This window comes from Lucilia cuprina, chromosome 4 (genome assembly GCF_022045245.1).
Source record: "Lucilia cuprina isolate Lc7/37 chromosome 4, ASM2204524v1, whole genome shotgun sequence".
Taxonomy (NCBI): domain Eukaryota; kingdom Metazoa; phylum Arthropoda; class Insecta; order Diptera; family Calliphoridae; genus Lucilia; species Lucilia cuprina.
Window position 1 is genome coordinate 11676148 of NC_060952.1, and position 27744 is coordinate 11703891.

The window sequence follows — 27744 nt, forward strand, 5'->3', positions numbered from 1 at the left end:
AATTTAAAAACAAGTTTTTGAATTTAGAATTTTTAATCTAAAATGCTTTAGAAACATTACTACTACACTCATCTAATCCATAGTTTTCTCTATAAAACCTTTTATTCCATTATCATACAACAATTAAAAGAAACATGTTTTAAAATTTGAATTTTAAAAAGAAATACATATCATTTTGTAATTAATTAAAAACAAATATTGTTACAAGACATTAAAAAAAGAGAAGAAATGTTAAAAGAAATATTAATAAATTAAACTTATGCAAGAAAATAATAGTAGTAGGAGATTTAAATAAAACAAAATAAGAGAGATATATTATAACATTAAAACAAATGTAGTAAATAACTAGAGATAAATAAATACTTTATGCTGTAAATAATTTAAATATAAATGTTTAATATTTTAAATGGGTTTTGTCTTAAATTAAAAACAAATAAAAGTTAAATAAAGAAAAATTAAATAAAATACGAATAAATAATCATAAAATGCTTATAAAAGAAATGCGCTTCGTTGACTTTGCAAACATAATTATTATTATTTTTTTAATTATTCAAATGCGCATTTTTATTTTGCTCACTCGTGTTATTTAAGAAAAAAGGAATGAATTTGATTCGTTATTGATTGTTTGCAATATTGTTTTATGTCTGTTTGAATATTTCTTAACTTTATATAGCCATTAACTTTTTTGTATCTTTTCGCTGTTTTAAGTAGAATTATTTGTTGTTGTTTTTTTTTTGTAACATTGTTTTAAAAACACTAAATTTAATATGAGTGTTACGTATGTATATTCTAATGTTAATAATTATTATTATATTAGGGTCGTTCCTAGCTATAAAATACTATGTATTATTTAAATTTGCGCAATGGTAAAGTGGGACTCTCTGGTGGTGTTGTATGATTTCCCGTATGCAGACGTTTCGGTCCACCCTTAAAGGTGGAGCCTAGTTTTCGTGCACCTCTTGGTGAATTTGAAGAATTCATAGCTTCCATAGCTGCTGTCGAAGAAGCGGAAACAGAAGGCATTATACCCAAGGGAATTTCTTTCATATTTGCATCAATTGAAGCCTGTACCCAACCTATAAGATACATTAAATTTTAAACTATATTCAACAGCGACTGATCAAATTGTTTACTTACCCTTCACCGAAGATCGTTGATGATCAATTAAAGCTGCAGCCAATGGCGCTGAATTGTTGGTAGTATCTCTGAGAGTAGCATATGCAGACATGGGCATTGGATTATAAATACGATTAGCAAAGTCCTCAAATGTAGTGCTCTCTTTATATCTAGACGAAACACTATCCAAAGAACGATTACGTTCTTCATAACTGAAAACAAAAGAAACAAAACAAAATTTAATAAAAATTACGCTATTGAATAAAAAGCCGAAAACTTACTATTGCTGATATAAAGGGAGAGCAGCTCTTTTAGTGCGACTAGCATTAATAGCGGTTGCTCGTATTAATGTTGCCAGACAGGCGCCACTAACCACACTCTCATTGGCCAAGGGACCAAACCACGGTACTTCCGGTTTACGATTCACCGTTACACGAAATAGACCATTCTTTAGGGGATATACCACAATAAGAACATCACAAAATTCTGTTGGCAAAATATCACGACGATAATCGCGAGAATGTTCGCTCCACACAATGTGCACTTCATCATTTCCCAAATGTCTGGTTTTAAGTAAAATTGCTTCTGGTGAATCTGAAGGCATGCGTGTGGCCACATGATAGATAACCTCTAAAAATGGTGTAGCATAATAGGGTGCCGTGGCACCGCAGCCTTGTCTTGGCAGACCACCCAAGAATCCGTTATGTGTCTCCAAATCTATTTCCCAACCCAAGGCGGAAACAAACATTTCGTACATTGTGCTGCCACTGGCATTTCGTAAAATACTGTTCTTATCCTCCTGACCCGAGGCTACATAAATAACCGCCATCTTATGAGTTTCACGACATTTTTGCAAGTCTACATTGCGCAATTCACGCAATAGCTTCTCAGTTCGTTGCAGCAAATGAGTTCGGGAACGTCGCTCCCAACCTGCTAAGCCCAGATGAGAGAAGAGCAGGCGACAATATTGGAATGGTATTTCATTGCGACCATTCAAACTCGTTGAGTGATAGGACTCAAAGGAATTGTGTGAAATTGGTTCATGCATTGAGTGCAATGAACGCGTGTCGTGGCCAGCTACAATCGAGGGTGTTGAACTGCCAGGCAATGGCTGTTGTAAGGCTTGTTGATTGAGATTGGCTATAAATTCCTGTTCTAAGGCTCGTTGATTCAATATCACTGATATAGCTTGTGCCTCAGCATTACTTCCCAGAGGAGAAGGTGCAGGAGCATTTAACTGAGCCACCGGATAAGGTAAACACTCGGGGCTGGTGTGACCTATATAACCCAAGAGATCGTCCAATTGATCTAGATCCGGTGCCAAATCCTTGGCCAATGGCAACTCGCCCAAAGGTCTGTGTCGCAATGTATGACGTGGTGGTGATATATCCATACCCTGCATTGAATGCATTAGAGAGTCCATGGGTTGAACCTGATTGTAGCGGTGAGAGTGAGCTGGACTATAACCTCTACAATCTATCGAAGAAGGTCCATAGCCATCCATCTTTGGGCATTCACGTTTCGGTTCACTGTACAATATAGAAGCATCCCAACAAGCTTTACCATTCAAATCGCGCAGCAGAACTCGAACTTGTTTTTCGGCTGTCACCAAACCAGCAGTAACACCACCACCCGGCAATTTAAGTGTAGGCAATTCAATAAAACTGGCCACTAGACCAGGATTAAGCATAAACAATTGCATATTTTGAGCATGTAAAATTGAGGGCAATTCCACGGAATCCCGTCTTAGATCAGAACTATTTACGGAATTTTGTTGATTTCCAGCTGCCGTAACGCAACCATTGTAACCATTTACATCATCTTGTTCCTCGACCATAGAACTTAAGCGAGCCGCTCCAATGCCCATGGGAAAATGGCCCAAATTAGTTACCAAGTGCATAGCCACAGCTTTTGCGCACAATCTTATTGCTGTTATGCAAGCTTGTATAGTTTCTGAAGTCTGGTAATTAGCTTCGGGCAATTTACCATCATCGTGTAGATCATCGCTGGCTATATGCATATCAAAGTCATCGTCAGCTGTTAATTTTACTCGTTCATGTTTAGGTGCTCCAGAGGCGATTTGTAAGAGTACTCTAAGTACCATAAGGACCAAAGTATCTCCCTTATCATTAATCGGTTCCAGCATAATGGCTGAGGGGAAAGCCAAACAATATTCGCCTAAACATAACATTAAGGAAGTTAGAACTACCTTATCAGAATCTTTGGGATTTGTTACATTTTGTATTTCCAAAGCTTTGCAAATAGCTGTGATTATTAATTGCGGCATTCGCTCAATCGAGGCCAATTCTCGTCCCCTTTCCATGCACAGCTTCAAAGAATCCACTGCTACCATGGCAATAGTGCGGTGTTTAAATTGTAATGCTTGCAGCAAAACTTGTAAGCCTTCTTTGATACGAGGATTGTAATATTGTCGATGATCATCCTTTAATTGTTGGCCTTTAGAATGAGGTACAGCCTGCTGGAATTTTGAATTAGCACTACTACCTCTGGCCGCTAGAGGATGTGACAATTTCATGAGAATCCATTGGCCCAATTGTGACAAAGCAATGCATCTTGCTTTTGCAGAAGGCTCTCTACGTGCGCAGCGTAATACTATATTTAAAATGTGATCTTGTAAATCTGCGCATTCCATTAGCTCAAATTGCTGAGGGGTGGGTTGCAGCAATGGACGTGGTAACAAAGTAGAAGGATAACATAAAAGCGTACCCAATAAGGCAGCTACTTCAGCACGGGGTGTCAAACGGTTGGCTTCCAAAGAAGTCAACAAAATAGCTGAAGCATGTACTATATCCAATAGCAGCAGAGTGTGACCCGGCAGCAGCAAACTTAAAAATCTAGGGCCTTCTAGATATTTTAAAGCAGCATATATTAATTCGCGATCTTCTCCCGCCAATAAACGATGTAGAGCACAGTAGAATAAGGGCAGATGTTGCATGCCTGTTACAGCTCCGTTCACAGTTAAAGTACACAACAATTGTACAGCCCATAGTTTGCCTCTTTTGAAAGATTTGTCTAATTGTAATGCACCATAACACCAAGGAGCTACAATACCAATTGGTGGCACCAATGCTGGTGGTGGCGGTGTTTGTTGATTGTCTGTTGAAATGCCTTGATTTTGTTTGATTTTTATCAAATTCAGTGTCATGTCCAGTAAATGCTTGAAAACTTGAGCATGCAAGTCACTTTTGGGTATGCGATTTACATCACCTAAAGCACCCAACATACGTTTCCACATAATTGCTGTTGAATCGGGCAACCAACCAGTAGCTGTTCCACCCAGTATAATAGATCTTCGTTCTGTTTGGTAATTTCCCGAATTACCCTCACTTTCTCCCAGACTTCCGCCACTATCAACGGCTAGAACATCTATTTGAATTTGAGCATCTTTAATAGAACCTCCCTCTATGCCACTACTAGCGGTAGGCGAAGGAGAGCGTGAATCGTCACTGTCATCATCAGCGCCGTCTATGTCATCAATATCATCCTGATTGTGGGTATTTCTTCGAAATCTTCTTGATTTTCTAGAACGTTTTAAAGTGGCCAACGAGTCCAAAGACATGGCGCGACGCATATCATTATTTTGTGTGACATTGCAAGTTAATTGAACATTTTCCAACAACTCAGGAGAATTAGAACTTTGATGTATTATGGTATTAAGAGAATTTTCCACACTAGATGGTAAATTTGTGGGAGGCTTTAGATGTCGATGTTTTGTTCTAAATCTGGGCGTACGTGGCATAGAAGGTAAACTACCCTCGCTATAGCTACGGCTCAATATAGGTGTAACCGGATAGCGTTGGCCAACTGAATGCTTTTGACCTTGACCTACCGAACCACCATGTCTTCCAATTGTGGATTGTGAATTTTCCTCAGAGCGACTGTTGGTAGAAGCTCTCTCCTGTTGGTTTTGTTCTTTGTGCTCTCTATCTTTTGTTACCGAACCATTTGAAACCGATGATGTTTGTTGCCATACCCCAGGTCTACGCCGTTTACCCTTCGACTCGGCCAAACGATCTAAAGGCAAATCTTGTAGGTTTAATGAGTAGACATAACGCGAAAAGACACGCGTTAAAGTTTGTATGGTCTTGTCCCATTCTATAATCAGTTCATCACGATGCGTTAAGGAGGTCAAGACTGTTAAAAACTTTTCCCATAATTGCACATTAACTGGCACATTTGTGTGAGCCCTTATCCAAGTGACTATGAGTGTTTGGAATATTGCTTGACCCAAAATGCCGCCTAAACTGGAACTTTTCGAAGCTTGTGGTGGATGCTGATGCAAAACCACCGATGTGACTTGCAGCAATACTAATAATAATTGCTCCCAAGTTCTGGGATCCATAGGGGTATTCATAACCATAGTACGATAAACATTCAATACTTTCTTACAAATCTCGGTTTGTTCATGCAAAGGCGTTGAACGGTATTCACGAGATTTTGTGGGAAAATATATGTTCAAATTACTAGTGTTGACCAAGAATACATTGGCTGCATTGGTAACAAATATTTGTAAAATATTCTGAAGACCTGCTCTTACACCAATATTTTCCCTAGACATGGCTCCCACATACGAGGGATTTCTTAAACGCAAATTCGATTTTGGTGTGCCACCGGCATTCGCATTATTTTGCTGCTGTTGTTGCTGCTGCAAAGCTGTACCTCCACTTTCTTCCGGTTCCAAGAGAAACGGTGGCGGAGTATTACCCGTCATCCAGTCTCGATAGACAGCTATAGAACAACGTATAGCATCAATTTGAGCTTTCGAAGTAAAATTTAATAAAAATGCCTGGCGATAAACTTCATGTATGAAATTAACATTCTCTCTGGTAGCATACAGGACATCTCTTACTATAAGAGCCTGTTGATAGGCATGCAAACGTACATGATCTGCTGCCTCAGCTATGTGTACATTATCCAAACGATGTTGCAGCAAACGTTCATGTGTAAAACGTGACAACCAATTTATTAAGACAACTACACAAGGTGCCATTACCTCATCCTTTTTATTAATCGATCTCATTGTGGGCAAATCTAACTGCGGTTCATAGACTGACATATTAAAATCGAAATTGGGACAAAATACTGGTAGAAAAACTTCTTTGAAACGTTGCAGCAAAAATGCAAATGCTTTGTGATCTTTTTGTGCATGATTATCGCGCCACTTTAAACAAGCTGCCGTCTGTACCATACTATTGAGTAATATCTCTAGACCACTGGTCGGATCGGGAGGCGATGATTTTTCACTTGACGATGGTGGCAACAGAGCTATTAACTCTGAACTTTGAACGGGATGTGAGTAACTATCGTGAAATACTGAGGTTGTACTACCTTCCACTTTCATATTGGGGTGATTGAGAAAATCTGCTGTATTAAATTCAACATCTGGACCTTGTATACCCTTCTGAGGGACTATTAGTCCGGGTATTAAATCGGCATACATGTTATGAACATAGGCGGGAGCATTTTCACCCAACGCCTGATACCAGAGGAGAAAGTAACTGTAAGTTTAAAGAAGTTTATTAGTAATGGATTTTAGATTGTGAAAAAAAATGTAACAGGACTTTAAGTAGAATAATTTTTTTTTAATTTAAATTACAACTTACCGCACTCCTTCCTTTCTTAATTTTGGCGAATTTCCCAAATGTAAGAGTTTGCCCATAATACGACTGAGTGAATGACACTGCCAGCGTCGAGCCAGCAACTCTGGCAGTAAGCATAGAATTTTTTCCAATAGCCATAATGAACCGTCCAATTCTTCACGATGAGCTTTATGAACTAAACGGTAACGTATGAACAAAATTTAATTAGACAAACTTATAACACAAAAATACAATACAAGAAATCTTAAATAAACAATAAAAACATAACAAAGCGTTCAACAAAACTACATGTACTAAAATATATTTAACAAACTAAAATATATGAAAACAAACTGTAAGGATATGAAAAATGACGAAAAGGGAAATGTGTCTAAAAGAAAAACTTTGTAAATTTGGTAAAATTTTGTAGGGATCAATAAAGAAAACAAAACATAAGCATGCAAAATATGTTAAGGATAAAAGGATAAAGATTTCACAAAAAAAAAAATTAAAACATTAAAACAATGATCTTTTTGGCTTGATGAAAACAAAACGATTAAGCGAATAAACGATGTAGTAGATGGCATTAATTTTAAATTTTGTTGTTGATATTTTTTCGTAGTTTTTTATTATTATTATAGTGGTAATAATCAACCATACAATATAATAATTAAGTAAACTTACCAATGTGAAACGGAAGTTCTGCCATAATTTCAAAAAATGTTTGTTGTACAAAGAGAGAGAGAGAGCGGTAGCAAAAAGTGCATTATTGTTTTGTTTTGGCACAAAGAAATTTAACAATTAAACATATAAATATTAGGATTTTATTTTAAGAATTTATTGTTGTTGCAGTTTTTTTATTTTGGATTTCACAGGATGTAGTAGGTTACAACAATTACACAACACATACATTTATAAATAAATATTAGGAAAAAGTACACCAAATAATAAAAAAATTAGTTTTTTTTTGGGAGGGATTTGGTTTGAAAATATATAAAAGAAATAATATAATTTATTAACAACTAATAAAAAAAATTTAAACGTATTAAAAGAAATTTATATAAAAAATGTATTTCTTTTTAAAATAACGCAATTAACAGGACTGTCACAGAATTCTATTGAAAAGGAAAGCAGAATTATTTCACTAACGATAAGTATTCAAAACGAAACTTTTTTAAATTTTAATAGAAATGACTTTTGTACTTTTTAGAATTCTGTGTTAGTTAGGTCTGTTAAATATAAAAAGAAATTAGTTTTTTGTTTAAATATTGTCTTTAATTACCTTTTTGTTTTAAATTTGCTTCCGCTTGTATGAATGTGTCATAGAGTATAAAATAAACATGGCTAAAATTTGTTTCGAATAAAGACTTGGCATCTTCATGATCCACATTATCTATAAAAAAAAAAGAAAGAAAGAAAGAAAAGAAATAATAGGATTAAATAAAATTTTATTTATAACTTAATCGTGGTAACAATAAAAAAAACTTCAAACTATTTACATTATTAATCGCTGATTGAATCATTTCTATAAATTGTTTGTAATAAAGATAGCAATGACATTAAATGTGTTAATACATTTCTGTGGCGTTGTTATCACCCCTTTATAGAATAAATAAATACAAAATAAGTAAAATAACATTTACACCTTATAGACAAGTTTATTTTTATTCTTAACAATAAAAATGTATGAAATGTCGTATCCGTCAGACAAAACAAAAAATGTATTTAATAAACAAAATAACACTTTTTGTGTTTAAACGTTATTTGGATATTATTTTTGTTTTGCTGTTTTTAAATTATTAAAAATTGTTCTTAAATTTAGTATTTTGTTAATAGATAAGAAATAAAAAAAAATTTACTTATTTTTAAAATATGTTCATCATAAACTATAAAAAACTTTAAACTACATATTTGCTATCATCTAGAACTTAGTAATATTCGAGCTTTTAATCCTTGTTTGGACTATCATCAATATCCTAAGTTATTTTGTACAAGGACGCTTTTGTCTTGTCTATTATTTTGCAAACAAAACTTCTAAAAAATATACTACGAAATAACTGAAAGTTTAGTAGTAATTCTAACTTTTAAAGAGTTGGATTGGACATGCTTTCGTATATTTTCCTCTAAATATGTCTTTAAATATCAAAACAGAACTTCATAATATCAAGTCAAACCACATCGAGTGGTTCTATGAACCCTTTTACAATTTCTGCACGACTACCAAGTATAAAAAGTTATAGTTATAATGAAATTAACACTTTATAATTATTTAGCAGTGGTTTGTTATTATACATATTTAGTATATATTCTTATTCTTGTACTTTTTAGTTTCTTCTTTAGGGCTAATCAAACGGTATATGTAAAGGTATTAACATTACAAAATGTAATTTACTTTAGGACAGACGGACGCGTAAACGTTAATGGATAAATATTATAAAGTAAGGAAAACAAAAAGGGTTTTTCATATTTGCCATAACAGTGTATAGATAGAAAGATTTCATACTAATATATCTTATTTATAATTTGATTATCTTGTTCTTAATATTAAATCATTCTATCGATCGATAAACTTGTTTTAGTATAGAACCTTCACGCATTATTTACAAACAAATTCTGTCAAAATCTGAAAAAATTTATACTAGGGACGATAAGATTGTATGCAATTGGTATGCAGTTTTCACCAACGGATTCAAGATAGATCCTAGCGATCTTCCTACCCACGAAATTGCTATGGAATCATATTGATTTAAGTTCAGATATGACAATTCATATCATGTGCTAAATTCGCGCCTGGTTAAAAATTTTACATTGATTTTAGATGCCCATAGAAACAATATAAGACTGTCCTTTTTGTCATGATGTTGCGATGTTGCGGACGAACTAAAGGATAGGGAAAATCATCAATATGTTGTTGTTGTAACAGATAAAACTATACAATAATCTAGTTAGGGTGTTCTACATTGATGTTCAGGCCTAAAAATTGTCAGGGTAATTGAATATGTGGTGGGTGTCATGGAGACCCTAACCGCATGCAGGACGTTGTTCGGGGACGGCACTGTCTATACGTGACCAGCAGGCTTTGAGTCTGTTGCTCCATTAAGATCGTAGTTGTGCAGGAACTACTCTTGTTTTCCGTGGCAGGTTTTCTTCCGTGTCTGCTATGGGCAGTGCGCGACCTTTATGTCCTTCAAAGCCGACGTATACAACCAATGATCTAATGAATCCTGCACATATTTGCATATGTTTTCCTTTTATATTCGAAGATCCTTCCTGACATGCCTCGGGTGAGCGTCCAACTGTGTGATGTTAAAATTGGGATGAGTCCTCCGATGATATCCGGACAAACTGTAAAGTCAACATGACATTGTGTTCCTTGACTGGGAGAACATTCGTTTCCCCGTGCAGATGATGTTCGAATATAATTTGTAAGCATTCCGTTACAGTCCTTAATGCAGCATTTTGGCAGCATTGAATTTTTCTCCATTGGGTATCACTGAGCGAAGGTGACCACACTGAGCAGCATAAGTAACCACTGACCGGCCAATCGATTATATATAGGCAGTTAACAAGGGTTCTTTATCCATAACCCAAGTGTTGCTGATAGCGCTTTGAGGACCTTGTTTACAATGGTGTGAGCTGAGGAAGTAAAGACAGCTGGTTCTAAGAACCGGAAAACCTGAATTATTCGCCAAGGGCTGTCAAACCCAGCAACAACAATACTATCCATATGTTACTATTATAGGTATATATTCGGGAGAATCAGTGACATCATCAACCATTTCTGAAAGTGTAGAATTGATACTTATAGCACTTAATAGACACAATTCAAGTATTCTGATAGGGCTACTAATGGGGCATTGTTTAGTTATGGGGTTTGTTAATAAGTACTATAATATAGATGGAAAATTAGGGGTTGAAACCCTAATCATCATCAAACCTATTGACCTATTTTAAATTATTCTAGTGAACTAGAACACTGCAAGGAATTTATCAAATGAGTGAGCATTAAATAAATATCATACATAAGATTCCAATAGTTCAATCGACTCGAAAAGCCCTTTTCGCATAGTTCAAAGAATTATTCAGATAATTTATTAGCAAAACGCAAACCCTTGCAAGAAAGAAACACATTAATTTTTTTATACATTTTCCATCTTCTTTGAATACCAAGAATATGTTTATTTTTTTATTTATATTTTTACTAAAAGTGTGATTGCCAACGAACGAATAGGAGAAATGTAGACAAGTTTTATATATTTTTATATTTCTTTTGCTTCTTACCACAATTAGTAACATATAACTGCGTTTATGTTTTATCTTTTTTTAAAAGATTCATAATATTTTTGCTACGTTTTTCTTCATGCTTTGCATTTATTTGTATTATAAATTTGTTTAGTCTTATATGGTATTAAAGTACTACATCGAATGTAAAACCAAAGAGTAGCTTGAATAATAATAATAAGTCTGTGGTGGTTCTTGGGCAAATTAAAATCACATACATAGACAAATTCGTACATAGAATCACATACATTTTAACATTCATAAAAATAAACTTGAATTTCACATGAGTATTATTTGTAAGTTATTGTTAAATATTTATCATTTGGTAGCAAGCCAGTCAGTCAGTCAGTCATTCAGCCAACCAACCAACCACACATGTAAGAATTCTTTCCTGCAGTGTCTGAACTACATAGAATCGGGCTTTTTAGGTTGTTAACATGTTTATGTTTAAATGGAATTGTTAATGATTTTGTTTTCGTAGTTTTTGTGTTGTTATCAATTTTTGAACTGCTAACAAATGTTTATATGAATGTTAACAAAAAGCAACAGTAAGAGCAAACATTACGCTACACTACTGATAGTAGTAGTACCCTAGGGCGATTAGTAAATTATCATCACATATTTGTAGGAAAATAGGACAATGATTCATTAAAATTCTAAGAAATTTCAATAAAGATAATGTTTAATGATTGAATTTAAAGCAATAGTTTTGAATTAACATATATGTATGTATTTGTGTATATAAAAGGTAAGATATGTTAACAATTAGGTAAATATTATATCTCAGTTTTTAATGCCTTGAAATTAATAAAGTTTAAACTTTTAATTATAAAAACGTAAAGAAATTAAAATGGGAAATGGATATGGATATAGAGAAAATCTACAACAAACCTTAAAACATTTTTATAATTATTTTCATTCTACAAGAGGGTTAAGTAATATCTATCCTATCCAGAATATAGCATTATAGAAAAATTATTTCGCCCGATTCAATTGTTGCAAGAATTGATACTGAAATCTCAAGAAATAGGAAGTAATACAATTAATTTAATTATATGAATAGATTAAACTACTACTACACTACTAAAATAAATACCAGGAAAATTACAGTGTTTTTGAAATTTTGCAAATCCCTCTAAATCTTGAGAATCAGGTAAAAATCGATTTTTCGTACATCCAAGCACGTGTAATTAGTTACTAAAATCTAAGCCCGTTTCAACTTTTTCAACGGATTACGAAAACATAGGCTGAGGCCTTTATAATGACATAAGTTATTTAAAGTAACTTACCCCCAATAACACAATGTCTAGTATTCTTTATCTTAAGGTTAAATTGGCAGTTTTCATACAAAAAATATTTTAATCGGCAGAATAACTTTCGGTTAAACGATAACCAGAGGTGGAGTTAACGGGGCTTAGAGAAATATGATTGTATTTCATCGGTAAACATGTTTTTAATTTTAGTTTTGCGCTGTTTTCCAAGTTTGGAGATGTTTTTACAAAATATTTTTATTGGAAGCGTACTGTTTGTTAATGCATTAGAAAACTATGTCAGTTAGTGAGTAAAACGCAACTTTTCTTTTTAAAACCCACTATCATTTGACGACGTTGTATTGCATTGTTGTTACATCAGTTCTTTACTGCGCGTAGCGTGCAGTTATAACCAGCGAAGTCTTCAACAACATTTTTTATCACCTGGAGGAGGGAAGTAAACCTAACCTGTGGTCATCTTCGTCAGTTATTACTAGTAGGGTTCTATAGTTGAAACGAAAACTCGACTTTTCGCAAAGTCGATTTTTAGACTTTTCGACTTTTAGTATTTTATAAATAGTCGACTTTTTTGACTTTTTTTTACTTTTTTCGAGTTTTTCCGACTATTTTGACTGTTTTTCCACTTTTTTAAAATTTTCGACTATTTTTGACTTTTTTTTCTACTGTTTACGAGTTTTCGCCTTTTTCGACTTTTTTCGAAATTTATTTACAAAGTCGACTTTTTTCACAGATAATAGTCGTGTTATCGACTTTTTCGGAACAAAATAGTCGACTTTGACTTTTTTCAACAAAAAGTCAATTGTTCGATTATTCGAAAGTCGATTTATAGAACCCTAATTACTAGTTGAGAAACACTCAATATGCCACCCTAAGAACTGTAACGGGCTGCCTACAAATTACCTCGAAGCATTATCTGCACGAGGAACACAATGCCATGTTGACAAAACAGTTCTTACTGGAATGCCACTTTAACATCACACACTTGGGTGCTCTCCCCAGGACATGTTAGGAAACAACTTCATATATACGAGGAAAACATATGCAGATATGTGCAGGATCCACAGCAGTTTTGAACAATATTTATAGAGGCGCCATAAATTCCGCGGTCGCATAGCAGAAACGGAAGAAACCTGCCGCAGAAAACAAGATTAGTTCTGGTACAACAAAGATCGGGATGAAGCAGCAGGCTCAATGCATACCAGTCACGTATCAAAAGACTGTCCTGCATGTGGTCAGGGTCACAATGCTACCCACCACATATTCATATTGATGTATAATCCCCAACTAGATTATTAGGTTTGTTTTAGCTTTTACAAAAACAACAGTTGTACCTTAAAAAATTAATAGATACTTCGTTCGACGACATACATATCGTCATATGAAATCCAAAAGGCCCTAAGTTACAAAGCAAATCAAAATTGACTTTTTGCTTTATTGATTTATCGATTTATAGATTTTCCAATTCCAATTTATCGATTTATAGATTTTCCAAAATCCAGAAATTCCAATTTCCGAAAATCTTTATAGAAACAAAGAAGCCTTTCCATGTTTCGGTCTATCTGATTAACAAAACCCGATTTTAATTTAGTTAAAAATGTTGAAACATACTATTTTAACTTACGACCTTCTGGGCGTAAGATAAAAGCTAATTTGTCAAAAAATAAGCTTAACTTGAGAAAATGTTTGAATTATTTATCCTTTAAGAAGGGTTTTCGCTTCTCCTAAAAAATTTGGTCAATGTTACCAAGGACTTTTTGGATTTCATATGACAATATACATATTCATAACAGCAAAATGAAGATCAATTATAAACTAAGTTGAATTTGCCAAAGTTCTCTAGCTAACAACCAGAAAATGATAAATATGTATTTAGCAAAAGAAAATTTTCAACACGATCATCGAAAGACCAAATTATTTTTTTGCTAAATTATTAATAGAAAAGGGAAACCCTAATAGTAAATCAACCATTAATGCGAGGTAGTATATGTGTGTATATAAAATGATCGTTAATGACCGACTAATGTTTTTGAACAACTTTTTTAGTGTTATTATTGTTGATTTGTTTTTATTTATTTATTTCATATTTATTAACAATTTGTCTTTCATTTCTTTCATTTCACATTATTCTGTTAGTTTAATTTTTTCGATTTTAAATGTATTCGTGGTTGTATGCGAGTGTTTTTTTGTTTTTATGGTTACATGGTTTTGTTAATTTTATACAATTTATTTGCAAATAATCATGTTCATGTGTAAGTCAGTCAGTTAGTTAGAGAACCAGCCAGAAAGCTAGCTAGTCAATCAGACTCAGTCACTCTATGAACAAGTAATTTTTTATTATTAGGTACCGGTGGTTTTGATTGTTTATTTTTGAAATTTTATGTGGGCGAAAATGTTCTTTCGTAGATTACCCATTTATATAGTATCCAGTCTTTTAAGCAAAAACTTCAATTCTAAAAATAACGAATAATTACTTTTTAATATCAAGAAGTAACTCAAAAACTATATACAAATCATGTTCTAAAGTCTTCTTTAATTAAAATTTTGATTTATCTATTAAAACGAAATAGCTATTGCCCTCAACTAATATAAAAATAAAAAAATTATTTATTTTCAAAAAATTCAAATAACCAACAAAATGAAAACGGTTTAAACTTGACTCTGAATCATCATTGAAGTATATGGAATGGTGTTGTTTTAGCATGTAGTGGTTACAAATTTGAGGTTTGCTAACTCTCGGCTGTTGACGCACTTTTCTCTTTAGTTTATTTTATTAATAAATAAAATACTTTATAAATAATATAGAAAATTATATGAGCAAAGATTTGTTTAAAATATTATAATAAACATTTTTTTCCATCAATTTATTTGGCTTATTTTATTTATTATCAAAAACATATTTATAACTCAAACATACATACATGTGTTGAAAAAAAATAAATTTTGTTATCGTGTCGAATTTTGATGATAAGTTAGAATTATTTTTAATGGGGCATAAAATTTCATAACTCTTTAAGTAATTGGGTTACTAGACAATTTATTTTTATATTTCAACAGAGCTGTCTTAATGGGCTTTAATTATAAAGCACTTTACTTAAGGTATTTGTCAGGTAATTTGCCAATTAAATAGTTTAAAAGATACAGAGAAAATATATTTATAAACTTATAAAAAGTTAATTACATTTAAATTTAATTTAATTAATATGAAAATTTACACTTTTCAAAAGTTTACAGTGATATTTTGTTTCCAACTGAATTAAGAGTTTCTTAAAGTGAATCTTTAGTAATCAATTGATAGCTATAAAACAGTAGTCATTATTAACAAAATTTGCTTTTTATTTAAATAAATTTTTATTAATAAGTATTAACTTTTAAAAATAAAATAATAACACTTAAAAAGTATCATTTACAGCTCTTTATAAATTTAAAAGGCTTTAGAAATTTTGATTTCTATTTTAAATGTTTAGAAAAAGTTTAATTCATTTCTCTTTCATATGGTAATTTCCTTAACAAAGTATATGTGTTTGAAAGTGTTATTGTCTATGTTTACTAATTTTGTTCTTCTTAATAGTTTATGGCTATTAACTAAATATTTGACAGATTTGGAAATGCTAGAATAAGTTTTAATAGAACGTCTGTCACATCAGATAGATCAGAGAAATGTGACGACCCGAACATTTAAGATAGCAAATTATTCCTAAGGGCAAAGACCGTTACCCAAAAGATAAGTAATTGTTTCATCATCATCCTCACTTTTCTTCTTTGACAGAAGACGTGATAACTGATAAAAAAAAACGCTCAAATGCGTTCTGCTGAGGCTTAATATTATAGATTCTAATATCTCTGTTAGATATCAGATAGTACCTAATCTAATTCTATGAAATTTTTATTGTCGAATTTCAGAATATAAGTAAGTTTTGTTTCCAAATTCCTCAATGAAGATGACTCCGCCAACACCTTTTTTGTTTTTGATCCATCACTGATAACATGAAGAATATCAGCTTTTAAAGGTGGTTTACGCAATTTCTTGGAAATTTTTTGTAAAGTACGATTTTGCAATAAATTAGTCAGTGAAATTATGTAGGTTTGAAAGAAGATCTACAATATTTTTATCAACCATGTCACTAAAGTTCCATCTATATGAAGTACTCAATCTGACTCCAGTTTTCATTGAAAGTTGTTGAAAAAAGAAGATCAAGTAGAAATTTTATCAAAGCGAACAACAATTAACTAGGTGCGGACGAAAACTACTATGTCATAATAGAGTGGTATTGGCACAACTTAGATCGGGATGGTGTACACATACTGGTCGAGAATAAACGACACCATTCAAGATCTCTGCCCTGCGTGTGGAACAGGACACACACAATGTTCAACACGTTTTCAACTTCAGGCAAATCCAACTCAGTTGCAATCTACATCCCTATGTTTAGATCTAAATTATTTGGATAACCAGAGCGAAAAAGCTGTGTAGGGAATAATTTTTAACTATATATACGTATAATTTCAGGTATCGCTGCTATAACAACACTTTACTAGGTGTAGTTCTAAGAACCAAAGTTATGAGAAAAGCTGAAGATGGGGAAAAAGAAGTAGAATTTTCACCACAAATAACATACTTGAAATACTTCCAATTTTGGTGAAAAACCTATGAATTTTACATTAGTGTGTCATTGGAGGGATGTTGTTCATTTTAGACAACAATAAACTACATCTAATCTTATTCATAGATGCAATAAAGTACGATCAAAATAGATATTAAATTCATTAATGTTTTTAGTATTATTTTATATAACAAACAAATATTTTTCTAGCAAAATTATGTAAAACATATAAAAGAAGTCTTAGATTATTTCCGCAGACATCATATTAAAAATAATTAAAAAAGGATATATAATATTTTTGTATATACAATAAAAACTATTAAATCTACATACTACTTCCTGTTCTCAGACAAAATCTGCATACATATTTATTAATTTATAAAAAACAAATTACATTTGTAGTAGTTGTAACTAATATTTATTGTTATTGCAGACAAAACAAAATCGTGTACATACAATGTGTGTACCATAACTACATATAGGTATTTTGCATAAATTATATATTTGTATGTGAATTGGTGTGAAAAATTATTTAAAATTTACGAATTGGAATAACAAAAACCATTTGTTTGCTGCTAATATGTATATAAACAAAAAAAATGACAACAACAAAAGCGGTTAAAACAATAAGTACAAAAAGAAATATACAAAAAAAAAACCAAATAAAATAAATATTTAACAAAAAATCAACTGGAGGGAAATCAAATATAAATAATATTGAAAAGAAAACAAAAACAAAATTTAAACATATATGCAAAAAAGCAACAATAAAAACCGAAAAGTAAAAAAAAAATCAAATCAATTAACAGAGTAACGAAAAAGAGAAGAAACACAATAAGTATAATGAAAGAAAATATTATAAAATTTTGTATTAAAAATTTATTTAAAAAAAATAAATATTTCAAAAATTTTAAATACTATTTATCACGCTTGGCACAAAGCAATTTAACTTGTGAAAATTATAACATTTCACTCTATAACTCAAACACTTAGAACTTGTATTTGGCCAAGAGCACTAAGCAATTGTATATAGAATTCATCATCAGAATGTGGTATTATTATTTAAATAAAACCAACTACAATAATGTGTACTAAAAGTACGCAGCAATTGAAATTATTAACAAAATATAAAAAAAGTTTATATAAAAGCAAAATATGGTTTTGAAATAATTATATTCAATTTCTTTTTTGAAGCATATTTAAAGCATATAGGAATATAATATGGATATAAGTTTTTTTTTAGCTGTAGGCAGATTAAGAGTAGTTGTCATTGATTTGCCAAAGAGAGTTTGTTTTTATTTAATGAATCTAAATAAATAAACAAATAAAAATAAGCAAATATTAATGAACAGAGTATGGGTACATAGAACCCACATGGTAAAGTACACAAATAAAGTTGCTGATACAGTTTATTGGGGAAATGCCAGTAATTTCAAGGTTAACTTTAAATAAATATCCGATATTAAAAAAAGATCTCATTAGAGTTGATAAGCTTGAAAGAATTTTAATTAAAACACTAGGAATGTTAATACTTAACCTAGTTTTAATCGAAAAAATTGTGTTTTTAAATAACGAATTAAAATTTAAACAGCTTGGAACAGTGTGAATTAACTTCGAGCAATATTATTAACTAACCACTTAATTTTGTAAAATTATTCTTCTTACGTTGAAAGAATCAAAAAAAAAAATAAATAAAATTTCTAAAAGTTTAATGAGTTTAGCACTTTTATTAAAATCTGTATTAAGTAACAGCCCAGCAAAAAAAAAAAATGAGGAAAAAGAAATAGAATTTTCACCACAAATAACATACTTGAAGTACCTCCAATTCTTATGAAAAACCTATGAATTTTACATTAACGTGTCATTGGAGGGATGTTGTTCAGTTTTGACAACTATTAAACTACATCAAATCTTATTCATAGATCCAATAAAAATCCGATATTTGGATGTCGAAAATAAACCGAATTCGTTCAATGACATGCTTATGTAAATTTCATTGGTTTTTCACCAAAGTTTGATGTACTTTGAATATGTTATTTGTAGTGACTTTTCTACATCTCTTTTCTCACTTTTAACTGGGTTTTCATTTGCTGGGAACCCTTACATGAACACAGGAGGACATGGGTGAACTTCGTTAAATTCAGTTAGTGATTGTCAGTAGATTGAAATATTTTAGGTGTAGGACCAACATTTTGTGCGTTTTCTCCCGTATAGTGATGTAGAATCCAATTTCATAACGTTAATAATATTCATATAATAATAATGAAAGTTAATTACGAAAATTGGAAGTTTTTACAAAAATCAGAATTATGATCAAAAAAGCTAAACTTCGTGAGTCTGAAATGAAGATCTAATTTCACAAAGTTAAATAGACTTAGTCTTTGTCATAAAAAAACGTTTTTGGGAAAATTTCCGATATCGTTAAACTGACTTAGAAAGTTTTTTTTAGGTTGGCAATAAACAAATAGTCGGAGGATCACTCCGTTTATAAGTAGTTTTAAAGATGATGAATACAACAGAGAATACAAACAAAAAGTATTAATAAATAAACAGCTATCGCACAACAGCTGGTAATGGTCATGGTAGTGGTTACACCCACTCGCTCATCACCGGAATAGAAATAAACTTGAATTGCAGAAATTGTATCATAAATTAAGAACAAGTTTGTTGAATTGTTTAAATAATAAACATAAAGAAATATTTACCTAAAATAGTACGTAAATGACGTAAACGTGATGCTGAATCCTTTTTGCAATCCTGCAATTTTGCAGTGGATTTTTTAATATCGGCATGAGATTTTTTAGTAAACATTATATTTGTTTATATTTAGATAATTGGGTATTTTGATGTTGTTTTAGTTATATCTTTTATTAGGTATTTTTAAGCTTGTTTATCATTTTCTGTATTTTCTTTTTTCGTATTTTTTTATTCGAATTTGGGGTAATTAATAAGATTTTCTTTTTTTATAACAAATATTTACACTTCTTTTTGTTGTTGGTAACTATTGTACATAATTTTTAACGTTATTGCTGTTGTATATCATAGCAATAATAATAATAATGTTATTGTTTTAAAGTCTCTGATGATGATGACGAATAACTAACTCCCGCGACAGGTGCCTTCTTAACTTTTTTTCTCCACTACAGCCCCTTTGTATTTGTGCTGCTGCAGCTACTTTTTGACTCCATTAAAAAATATTTGTTGTTATTATTGTATTAGTTGTTGTGGCTGTAGTATGGACGGCAGTGGCAAAAAAAAATTAATGTTTTTTCACTACTCTGCGTTTGCTTTCGTGGTTTTCTTTTTTTCATTTTGCATTCTTTTGCCCGTTTTTTCTTATTTTTTTCACTTACAAACACCTTACAATTATATTTTTTTTAAACAATTTTTTTGCTATTTATATTAGGATTTTCTTTAGTTACTTTATTTTTTCATAAACTTTAACACTTAAATTGTATTTTTATGCAAAATTTAATAATTTTCTTGACTATTTTACTATTGAAAAATCGTTGTAAAAATTCTTGTTTCATGCGTTGTAAAAAAAATAATAATTGTGTTGGTGAAAACTGTTGACGTTTCTGATTGTGTCAGAGTTGTATTGCTGAGGTAGTATTAAGGTGTAATATTTGAGTAAAATGTAGTAGAATTTTGTGCCTGTTTTTGCAATTGTTATTTTGTTTACGTATAAGGTGAAGGAAAATATACGATAATTAAGTGTTGGAAAGTTTTTAAAAGTTTTAAACTTTCATTAGACGTTAGAAATTTGTCTATTGTTTTTCTTTACAAAAATTAAAATATTTATTAAATTATTAATCAATATAAATAAAGCTTTTTAAAATATGACAATTTAAGCGAGACAATTTGGTTCACATGAGGTAAAGGAAATTGTATATATATAGATCTGCCCATATTTAACAAAGTCCACAAATAAATAAATACTTTTTCAGAAAAATAGTATTTCATTAATAATTCGGAATAAAGATAAAATTCAATATAATATCATTTGTCATTTTGAAGCTTGTTTTTTTTACTCCAAACTAAAACGAATTGCGTTCAAAAAAACTATTACACTGGGGACTACTGTATTAATTAACAAATTTATTATTTAACTGTAAAATCAACCAAAAAAGCAACAACAAAGAACACCTTACTCAATTAAACCAAGATGGAAGCATCACTTTCCTCAAAAAAAAAATAAATAAACAAAAGATCAAAACATACTCTCTATATTCTCTGGCGTAATATGTATGTTTGTATATGTAGCTAATGACAATGACTTAAAGTTAAAACTTGTTTTTAGAGGTTTTCCCTAAAACCCAAAAAAATCGAATCTAATAAATCATTTTTCAATACTTTGTTCTTACACCTCATAGGTAATTCTCTTAAAAAAAAAAAAAACCGGAATATAAAATTTAAAGAAATTTTTTGCTTCCATTGACTGTTTTTGTTTTGCTACAACAGTAAAAAAATTCTTACTTCTTCCCAAGTTTTCTTGATCTCTTGCTTTTAAGATTAAGCAAACAAACAAAATATTGATAGTATATTGAAAGAGATCGCATTTGTGTGTGCTTACGCTCTTAATCAAAGACATCTTAATGCTTTTTTGTTGGCAAATTTTTAAATTTTTGTATGTAGCTTCTACCTATCGTCTGAACATCATCAATAGTTATCAACAGATTCTCTAATTGAACGGATGTTTTGATTTTTTTTGTTTTCAATTTAATTACTGTTTTTATTTATTTTTAATTTTTGTTTAATTTATTAATAATATTTGCGTCAAATTGTTGTTTTTGTGTTTATACTTAAAAAAAATCAATATTGAATACCATTATGTTCGGTTTAATTAAACACCTTGTTTGTATTCTTTTGGTTTTGCAATTTGTTTTGGGTGACTTGTTATTCCCCGAATATCAAGCTGTAGATAAGAAAAAATCCAATTTAGCTGTAAGTATGTTTCATTTTTCAGAGAATTAAGTTTTTTTTTTTTTGTTAATCTTCAGTAATGTTATCAGACTTTTTTACAACCAACTATATATATGTACATAATTTAAGATGTCGTAGCAGATTTTTACAAAAACTATTTTGTGTTTAACATACACAGCAGTTCTATATTTAAATCCATGAGTGAAAGTGACATTTCTTTTAGCAAAATTTACATTATCAATTCTTATTGACTTGATTTTATTATATTTGGGGTCAAATTATAAATCGTTTAATCAAAATCAGTCCATTAACTAAAAAGCTAAAAATTGTTTGGAAGATTATTTTATAGAGGGCAGGTTTTTAGTATGTATAAAGTTTAAAGATTAAATTGCTTAGAACTAATTGATTTTCTGAATATTCTAATTCAATTTCATACCATTTAAATTAAATTTCACTTTAACTTACGATAAGAATTCAATTAATTTCCATCATATGATAAGTTCTAGTTCAATTCTAGTTCAGTTTTAGTTCAGTTCTAGTTCAGTTCTAGTTCAGTTTTAGTTCAGTTTTAGTTCAGTTCTAGTTCAGTTCTAGTTCAGTTCTAGTTCAGTTCTAGTTCAGTTCTAGTTCAGTTTTAGTTCAGTTCTAGTTCAGTTCTAGTTCAGTTCTAGTTCAGTTCTAGTTCAGTTCTAGTTTTGTTCTAGTTCAGTTGTAGTTCAGTTCTAGTTCAGTTCTAGTTCAGTTCTAGTTCAGTTCTAGTTAAGTTCTACTTCAGTTCTAGTTCAGTTCTAGTTCAGTTCTAGTTCAGTTCTAGTTCAGTTCTAGTTCAGTTCTAGTTCAGTTCTAGTTCAGTTCTAGTTCAGTTCTAGTTCAGTTCTAGTTCAGTTCTAGTTCAGTTCTAGTTCAGTTCTAGTTCAGTTCTAGTTCAGTTCTAGTTCAGTTCTAGTTCAGTTCTAGTTCAGTTCTAGTTCAGTTCTAGTTCAGTTCTAGTTCAGTTCTAGTTCAGTTCTAGTTCAGTTCTAGTTCAGTTCTAGTTCAGTTCTAGTTCAGTTCTAGTTCAGTTCTAGTTCAGTTCTAGTTCAGTTCTAGTTCAGTTCTAGTTCAGTTCTAGTTCAGTTCTAGTTCAGTTCTAGTTCAGTTCTAGTTCAGTTCTAGTTCAGTTCTAGTTCAGTTCTAGTTCAGTTCTAGTTCAGTTCTAGTTCAGTTCTAGTTCAGTTCTAGTTCAGTTCTAGTTCAGTTCTAGTTCAGTTCTAGTTCAGTTCTAGTTCAGTTCTAGTTCAGTTCTAGTTCAGTTCTAGTTCAGTTCTAGTTCAGTTCTAGTTCAGTTCTAGTTCAGTTCTAGTTCAGTTCTAGTTCAGTTCTAGTTCAGTTCTAGTTCAGTTCTAGTTCAGTTCTAGTTCAGTTCTAGTTCAGTTCTAGTTCAGTTCTAGTTCAGTTCTGGTTCAGTTCTAGTTCAGTTCTAGTTCAGTTCTAGTTCAGTTCTAGTTCAGTTCTAGTTCAGATCTAGTTCAGTTCACTTATAGTTCAGTTCTAGTTCAGTTCTAGTTCAGTTCTAGTTCAGTTCTAGTTCAGTTCTAGTTCAGTTCAGTTCTAGTTCAGTTCTAGTTCAGTTCTAGTTCAGTTTAGTTTAGTTCTAGTTTAGTTCTAGTTCAGTTCTAGTTCAGTTCTAGTTCAGTTCTAGTTCAGTTCTAGTTCAGTTGTAGTTTAGTTCTAGTTCAGTTCTAGTTCAGTTCTAGTTCAGTTCTAGTTCAGTTCTAGTTCAGTTCTAGTTCAGTTCTAGTTCAGTTCTAGTTCAGATCTAGTTCAGTTCACTTATAGTTCAGTTAAGTTATAGTTCAGTTCTAGTTCAGTTCTAGTTCAGTTCAGTTCTAGTTCAGTTCTAGTTCAGTTCTAGTTCAGTTTTAGTTTAGTTCTAGTTTAGTTCTAGTTCAGTTCTAGTTCAGTGCTAGTTCAGTTCTAGTTCAGTTCTAGTTCAGTTCTAGTTCAGTTGTAGTTCAGTTCTAGTTCAGTTCTAGTTCAGTTCTAGTTCAGTTCTAGTTCAGTTCTAGTTCAGTTCTAGTTCAGTTCTAGTTCAGTTCTAGTTCAGTTCTAGTTCAGTTCAGTTCTAGTTCAGTTCTAGTTCAGTTCTAGTTCAGTTCTAGTTCAGTTCAGTTCTAGTTCAGTTCTAGTTCAGTTCTAGTTCAGTTCTAGTTCAGTTCTAGTTCAGTTCTAGTTCAGTTCTAGTTCAGTTCTAGTTCAGTTCTAGTTCAGTTCTAGTTCAGTTCTAGTTCAGTTCTAGTTCAGTTCTAGTTCAGTTCTAGTTCAGTTCTAGTTCAGTTCTAGTTCAGTTCTAGTTCAGTTCTAGTTCAGTTCTAGTTCAGTTCTAGTTCAGTTCTAGTTCAGTTCTAGTTCAGTTCTAGTTCAGTTCTAGTTCAGTTCTAGTTCAGTTCTAGTTCAGTTCTAGTTCAGTTCTAGTTCAGTTCTAGTTCAGTTCTAGTTCAGTTCTAGTTCAGTTCTAGTTCAGTTCTAGTTCAGTTCTAGTTCAGTTCTAGTTCAGTTCTAGTTCAGTTCTAGTTCAGTTCTAGTTCAGTTGTAGTTCAGTTCTAGTTCAGTTGTAGTTCAGTTCTAGTTCAGTTCCAGTTCGGCTATAGTTTAGTTTAGTACATTTAAAGTAAAATTTATCGAATATCATCTTTCAATGAAATCTTATAAATTATTTCTATTACAGGGTCGCACTCCTTTATACGCACCTTCCCGCTGTAAACAACACGAATTGCTGTATCCTGGTGATCAAGTTAATGACTGGATTTGTGACTGTGCACCAGGTATAATTAAGTTGTATTATCGCAAAATAATAGACTTTAAAATACATTTTCAATTTTTCTCTCAGCTGCTCTATATCACCCTGAAACTGATGCCTGTTATCCTGCCTTCCGTAAAGGACCCTGTGAAGATGGAGAATTCTTAGTTTTGGGCGATAACGCGGTTTTACCCATTTGCATAGCAAACGATTGTAAAGTCGATGGTCAGATTAAAATTAAAGGTGTTTGTTATGAATTTGGTAAAGCTGGAGCTTGTCAAAATGCCCATCTCTCCTATGTAATTGGTGTTAATCCTCAAACTTTGCACGTGGACTGTGTTAAATTGTCCATATCATTGGAATCACGTTTTGGTGAAGAACCTCAGCATTCGTATGACTTGACCAATGTCGATTTATGTGCTCGTGGTTGTAAGAGAGCCATACAGGGACGTTGTCCAGGACGGAAATAAAGAAACTGGTTTTCACAAATATTTTTCTTGTTTTTTAACAAAAATAAACTATTATTATTTAACTTTAACAATATAAATTTAAAATAGAATTAAAGAAGACAATTACAAAAATATTTCCAATAATAAATCGCCATCATTACTATTTTTAACGTTAGACTTCTTTTATAGTTTTTCTAGAGCGTTTAGCATTGACCTTTTGTACTGTTGTTGTTACCCCATCATCTTCGGGTGTCTGTTCTGCCGTTATGTCATCATCCTCTTCGGCTATACCTTCTACAGAGTCTTCTGCAGAAGCTTCCATTTTAATCATACTATTTTCGAAAGAAGCCAAAAATGAACTTTCTTTATATTCCGGCCATTTGCGGAATAATGAGAATAATGTTAACATTTGACTAGCGCTTAAATCACCAAATTGTGTATAAATATTGATATTTGGATAGTAATCGTTATTGTTAATAGTACAACAACGTGATGAATATTTTGGTAGCTTTGCAACATCTTCATCATCGTATAGCGGTACTGAGGGTTTAGGTTCTTCAGCATTAATTATTAGGCGGGGTCCACAGCCTGGTATCCATTTTCTGTTAGCAAGAGTTAAGAACAAATTAATATTGTGTTTCATAAATGAATGATAAACTTACTCCAGATTTGGTATGATACGATTGCGTCTGCTTATACAATTTTGTTTTACAAAATACCATAGTGAAGGCATATCCTCAGGTGCTACATACTTGTAAATATCCCGACGCGGTATGATTCTTACCAAATATAGAAATTCAGGATTAACAGAACGTACCTGAAATTAAAGGTTAATGGGAAAAATGTTCGAGGGTAAGTTGTTTTTCAATCAACTTACCCTTCCTAGCTTACTTCCTTTTGTGAAATTATATTCAGTTTGTGCGGGCAGAAATTCATCTCTGGGCAAACGAGCAATAAAACGATATTCAAATAACATTTGAAATAAAATAGAGGTAGATCTGTAGATCATATAACCAATTTCGCTGGTACAAGTCAAATGCTAGATATATAAAAAAGTAAAATGAAAACCTAAAAATATAAAATGAAAACTACTTACCAAATATATGGGAGGTGGTACCACAAAATACATTTCAGCTCTGCCCAGATTAAGAAAACTATTTTGAAATATAATCGAATTTATAAGGTGTTTGAAAAATTGATAAGAACCTACAGCTCCAAATAACAAGATATTAGGATCTATGGAAACAAAAACAGAATACCTCATTATCTCAATATATAACTACAAAACACGTTTTATACCCTCTTCAAATTGCTTATTAGGTATATCACGCAATAAATCCTGCACTCTCGAGCCATTATCCATTTTATCTTGATAGACCAATTTCCAAATGTTTACCAAATCACCCTGTTTAACCTTGACTCTTTCGGGATATAAAGTATGCATTTCCTGTAAATTGCCCATAAAATAATCCATAGTTTCCATAAGAATAATTTTCTTGAATTTCTCCTCATTATCTAAGAGACGGCGTGTGAATGCTCCAATACCGGGATTTAACTCTAGAATTGTATCGCAAGGACTTTGTTGAAAAAAGGGCTCTAAATGTTTATTGATTTGATGAGCGGTCTGCTCATTAGTAATGTACAAGTGGGAGGGTGTCTTTTGTTTTTTATTGAGTAATTTATCGGGAAATAAGTCACCATAATATTGCTTTTTTTGAGTGAAAGTTTTCAGTTCAGGTTTGGCGGTATATTTGCGTAAAATGTTAACAACTATAGTGTATTGTTGCAGTAGATGTTTAGTTTGAAGCATCTTGATGAAATATTTATAAATTAATTTCGATTTTAATAAATAATTAAAAAATATATTAGAATTCTTCTAATGCCGGTTGTTTGTTTATATTTTCTAATCAGCTGTTTTAAAATTTTTTGCAGTAGGTATGTTCAGTGTTAGTTGATAATGACGATACAACAGTTTATAGATTATAGGGTAAGGCAGGGTTTATTACATCAATTTTGTGCTGCAGTTAAATTTGTTTAACATAATTTTTAAATATTCTTTTATTATTAAAAATCTTAATAGAAAAATTTAGATTACTTAATTTATAATGAAATGTGTTATAACATTACCTAAACTTTATTTATAATTTTGTTACAAAATTTATATAAATTGTAACGCTTCTGTTGTTCTGTTCTAGTATATTGTCTTATCTCTATTCTAGTCTATTGCCTTGTCTCTATACTAGTCTATTGTTTAGTCTGTATACTAGTCTATTTTCTAGTGTATATTCTAGTCTATATTATAGTCTATTGTTTGGTCTATATTGTATTTGTCTATTTTCTAGTCTACATTCTAGTTTATTGTCTTGTCTATATTCTATTCTACATTCTAGTCTATTTTCATGTCTATATACTAGTCTACATTCTGTAGTCTATATTCTAGTCGTTTTTCTACTCTTCATTCTAGTCTATTTAAACAATCTTAACGTGCTTTGAATACATGGTTTTTGTTATTTGTATTATTAATGTTTAAAAAACAAATCAAAAATCAAAACAAAATACATTATAATTCAGCGCAGCCGAAAATTTTTTCGAGCCGGTTTAAAAACGGCTTAACGCCGATTAGCAGCCGCCGCCGACAAATTTTACACTCTCAGCCACCGCCGACAAAAAGTGTTCGGCTTGCTTCTCTGGTGTTGATGACAATTAGAGTGGTTGTAGTTTTTG

General features: G+C 31.5%; 3 protein-coding genes across 5 annotated transcripts; 1 reads left to right on the plus strand and 2 right to left on the minus strand.

The window, feature by feature from the left end:
• Positions 1-605: 605 nt before the first annotated feature.
• On the minus strand, positions 606-20454 carry LOC111690155 (probable Rho GTPase-activating protein CG5521). Of its 2 annotated transcripts, XM_023452595.2 has the most exons (7): positions 19575-20454; positions 7999-8109; positions 7401-7418; positions 6741-6912; positions 1398-6635; positions 1138-1328; positions 606-1076 (listed from the first exon to the last, which is right to left on the minus strand). In XM_023452595.2, the coding sequence occupies exons 1-7, from the start codon at positions 19678-19680 to the stop codon at positions 847-849; spliced, it is 6066 nt and encodes a 2021-aa protein (XP_023308363.2). In that variant the 5' UTR covers positions 19681-20454; the 3' UTR covers positions 606-846. The 2 variants fall into 2 exon arrangements, with proteins under 2 accessions (XP_023308363.2, XP_023308364.2); XM_023452596.2 differs by lacking the exon at positions 7401-7418.
• A 1071-nt stretch (positions 20455-21525) lies between these two features.
• On the plus strand, positions 21526-25187 carry LOC111690163. The gene is made up of 3 exons (XM_023452604.2): positions 21526-21813; positions 24500-24596; positions 24662-25187. Exons 1-3 carry the CDS (start codon positions 21700-21702, stop codon positions 25039-25041), a joined length of 591 nt encoding a protein of 196 aa, XP_023308372.1. The 5' UTR covers positions 21526-21699; the 3' UTR covers positions 25042-25187.
• On the minus strand, positions 24745-27715 carry LOC111690162 (dimethyladenosine transferase 2, mitochondrial). Of its 2 annotated transcripts, none has more exons than XM_023452603.2 (6): positions 27580-27715; positions 26320-26830; positions 26117-26256; positions 25898-26059; positions 25683-25837; positions 24745-25622 (listed from the first exon to the last, which is right to left on the minus strand). In XM_023452603.2, exons 2-6 carry the CDS (start codon positions 26828-26830, stop codon positions 25193-25195), a joined length of 1398 nt encoding a protein of 465 aa, XP_023308371.2. In that variant the 5' UTR covers positions 27580-27715; the 3' UTR covers positions 24745-25192. The 2 variants fall into 2 exon arrangements, with proteins under 2 accessions (XP_023308371.2, XP_046806190.1); XM_046950234.1 differs by having other exon boundaries at positions 26320-27038; positions 27580-27703.
• Between the last annotated feature and the right edge of the window lie 29 nt (positions 27716-27744).

What these genes read in the sequence shown, in the direction of transcription:
- LOC111690162 (XM_023452603.2), bottom strand. Translation starts at nt 26,830, where the DNA reads ATGCTTCAAACTAAACATCTACTGCAACAATACACTATAGTTGTTAAC. An exon ending in TAATAAGCAATTTGAAGAGG is followed by an intron (nt 26,257 to 26,319) that starts GTATAAAACGTG and finishes TTGTTTCCATAG; the next exon opens with ATCCTAATATCTTGTTATTT. An exon ending in AAGGAAGTAAGCTAGGAAGG is followed by an intron (nt 25,838 to 25,897) that starts GTAAGTTGATTG and finishes CTTTAATTTCAG; the next exon opens with GTACGTTCTGTTAATCCTGA.
- LOC111690163 (XM_023452604.2), top strand. Translation starts at nt 21,700, where the DNA reads ATGTTCGGTTTAATTAAACACCTTGTTTGTATTCTTTTGGTTTTGCAA. An exon ending in AGAAAAAATCCAATTTAGCT is followed by an intron (nt 21,814 to 24,499) that starts GTAAGTATGTTT and finishes TTTCTATTACAG; the next exon opens with GGTCGCACTCCTTTATACGC. An exon ending in GATTTGTGACTGTGCACCAG is followed by an intron (nt 24,597 to 24,661) that starts GTATAATTAAGT and finishes TTTTTCTCTCAG; the next exon opens with CTGCTCTATATCACCCTGAA.
- LOC111690155 (XM_023452595.2), bottom strand. Translation starts at nt 19,680, where the DNA reads ATGTTTACTAAAAAATCTCATGCCGATATTAAAAAATCCACTGCAAAA. An exon ending in TTAAGAAAGGAAGGAGTGCG is followed by an intron (nt 6,636 to 6,740) that starts GTAAGTTGTAAT and finishes TTAAACTTACAG; the next exon opens with TTACTTTCTCCTCTGGTATC. An exon ending in TCAACGATCTTCGGTGAAGG is followed by an intron (nt 1,077 to 1,137) that starts GTAAGTAAACAA and finishes TGTATCTTATAG; the next exon opens with GTTGGGTACAGGCTTCAATT.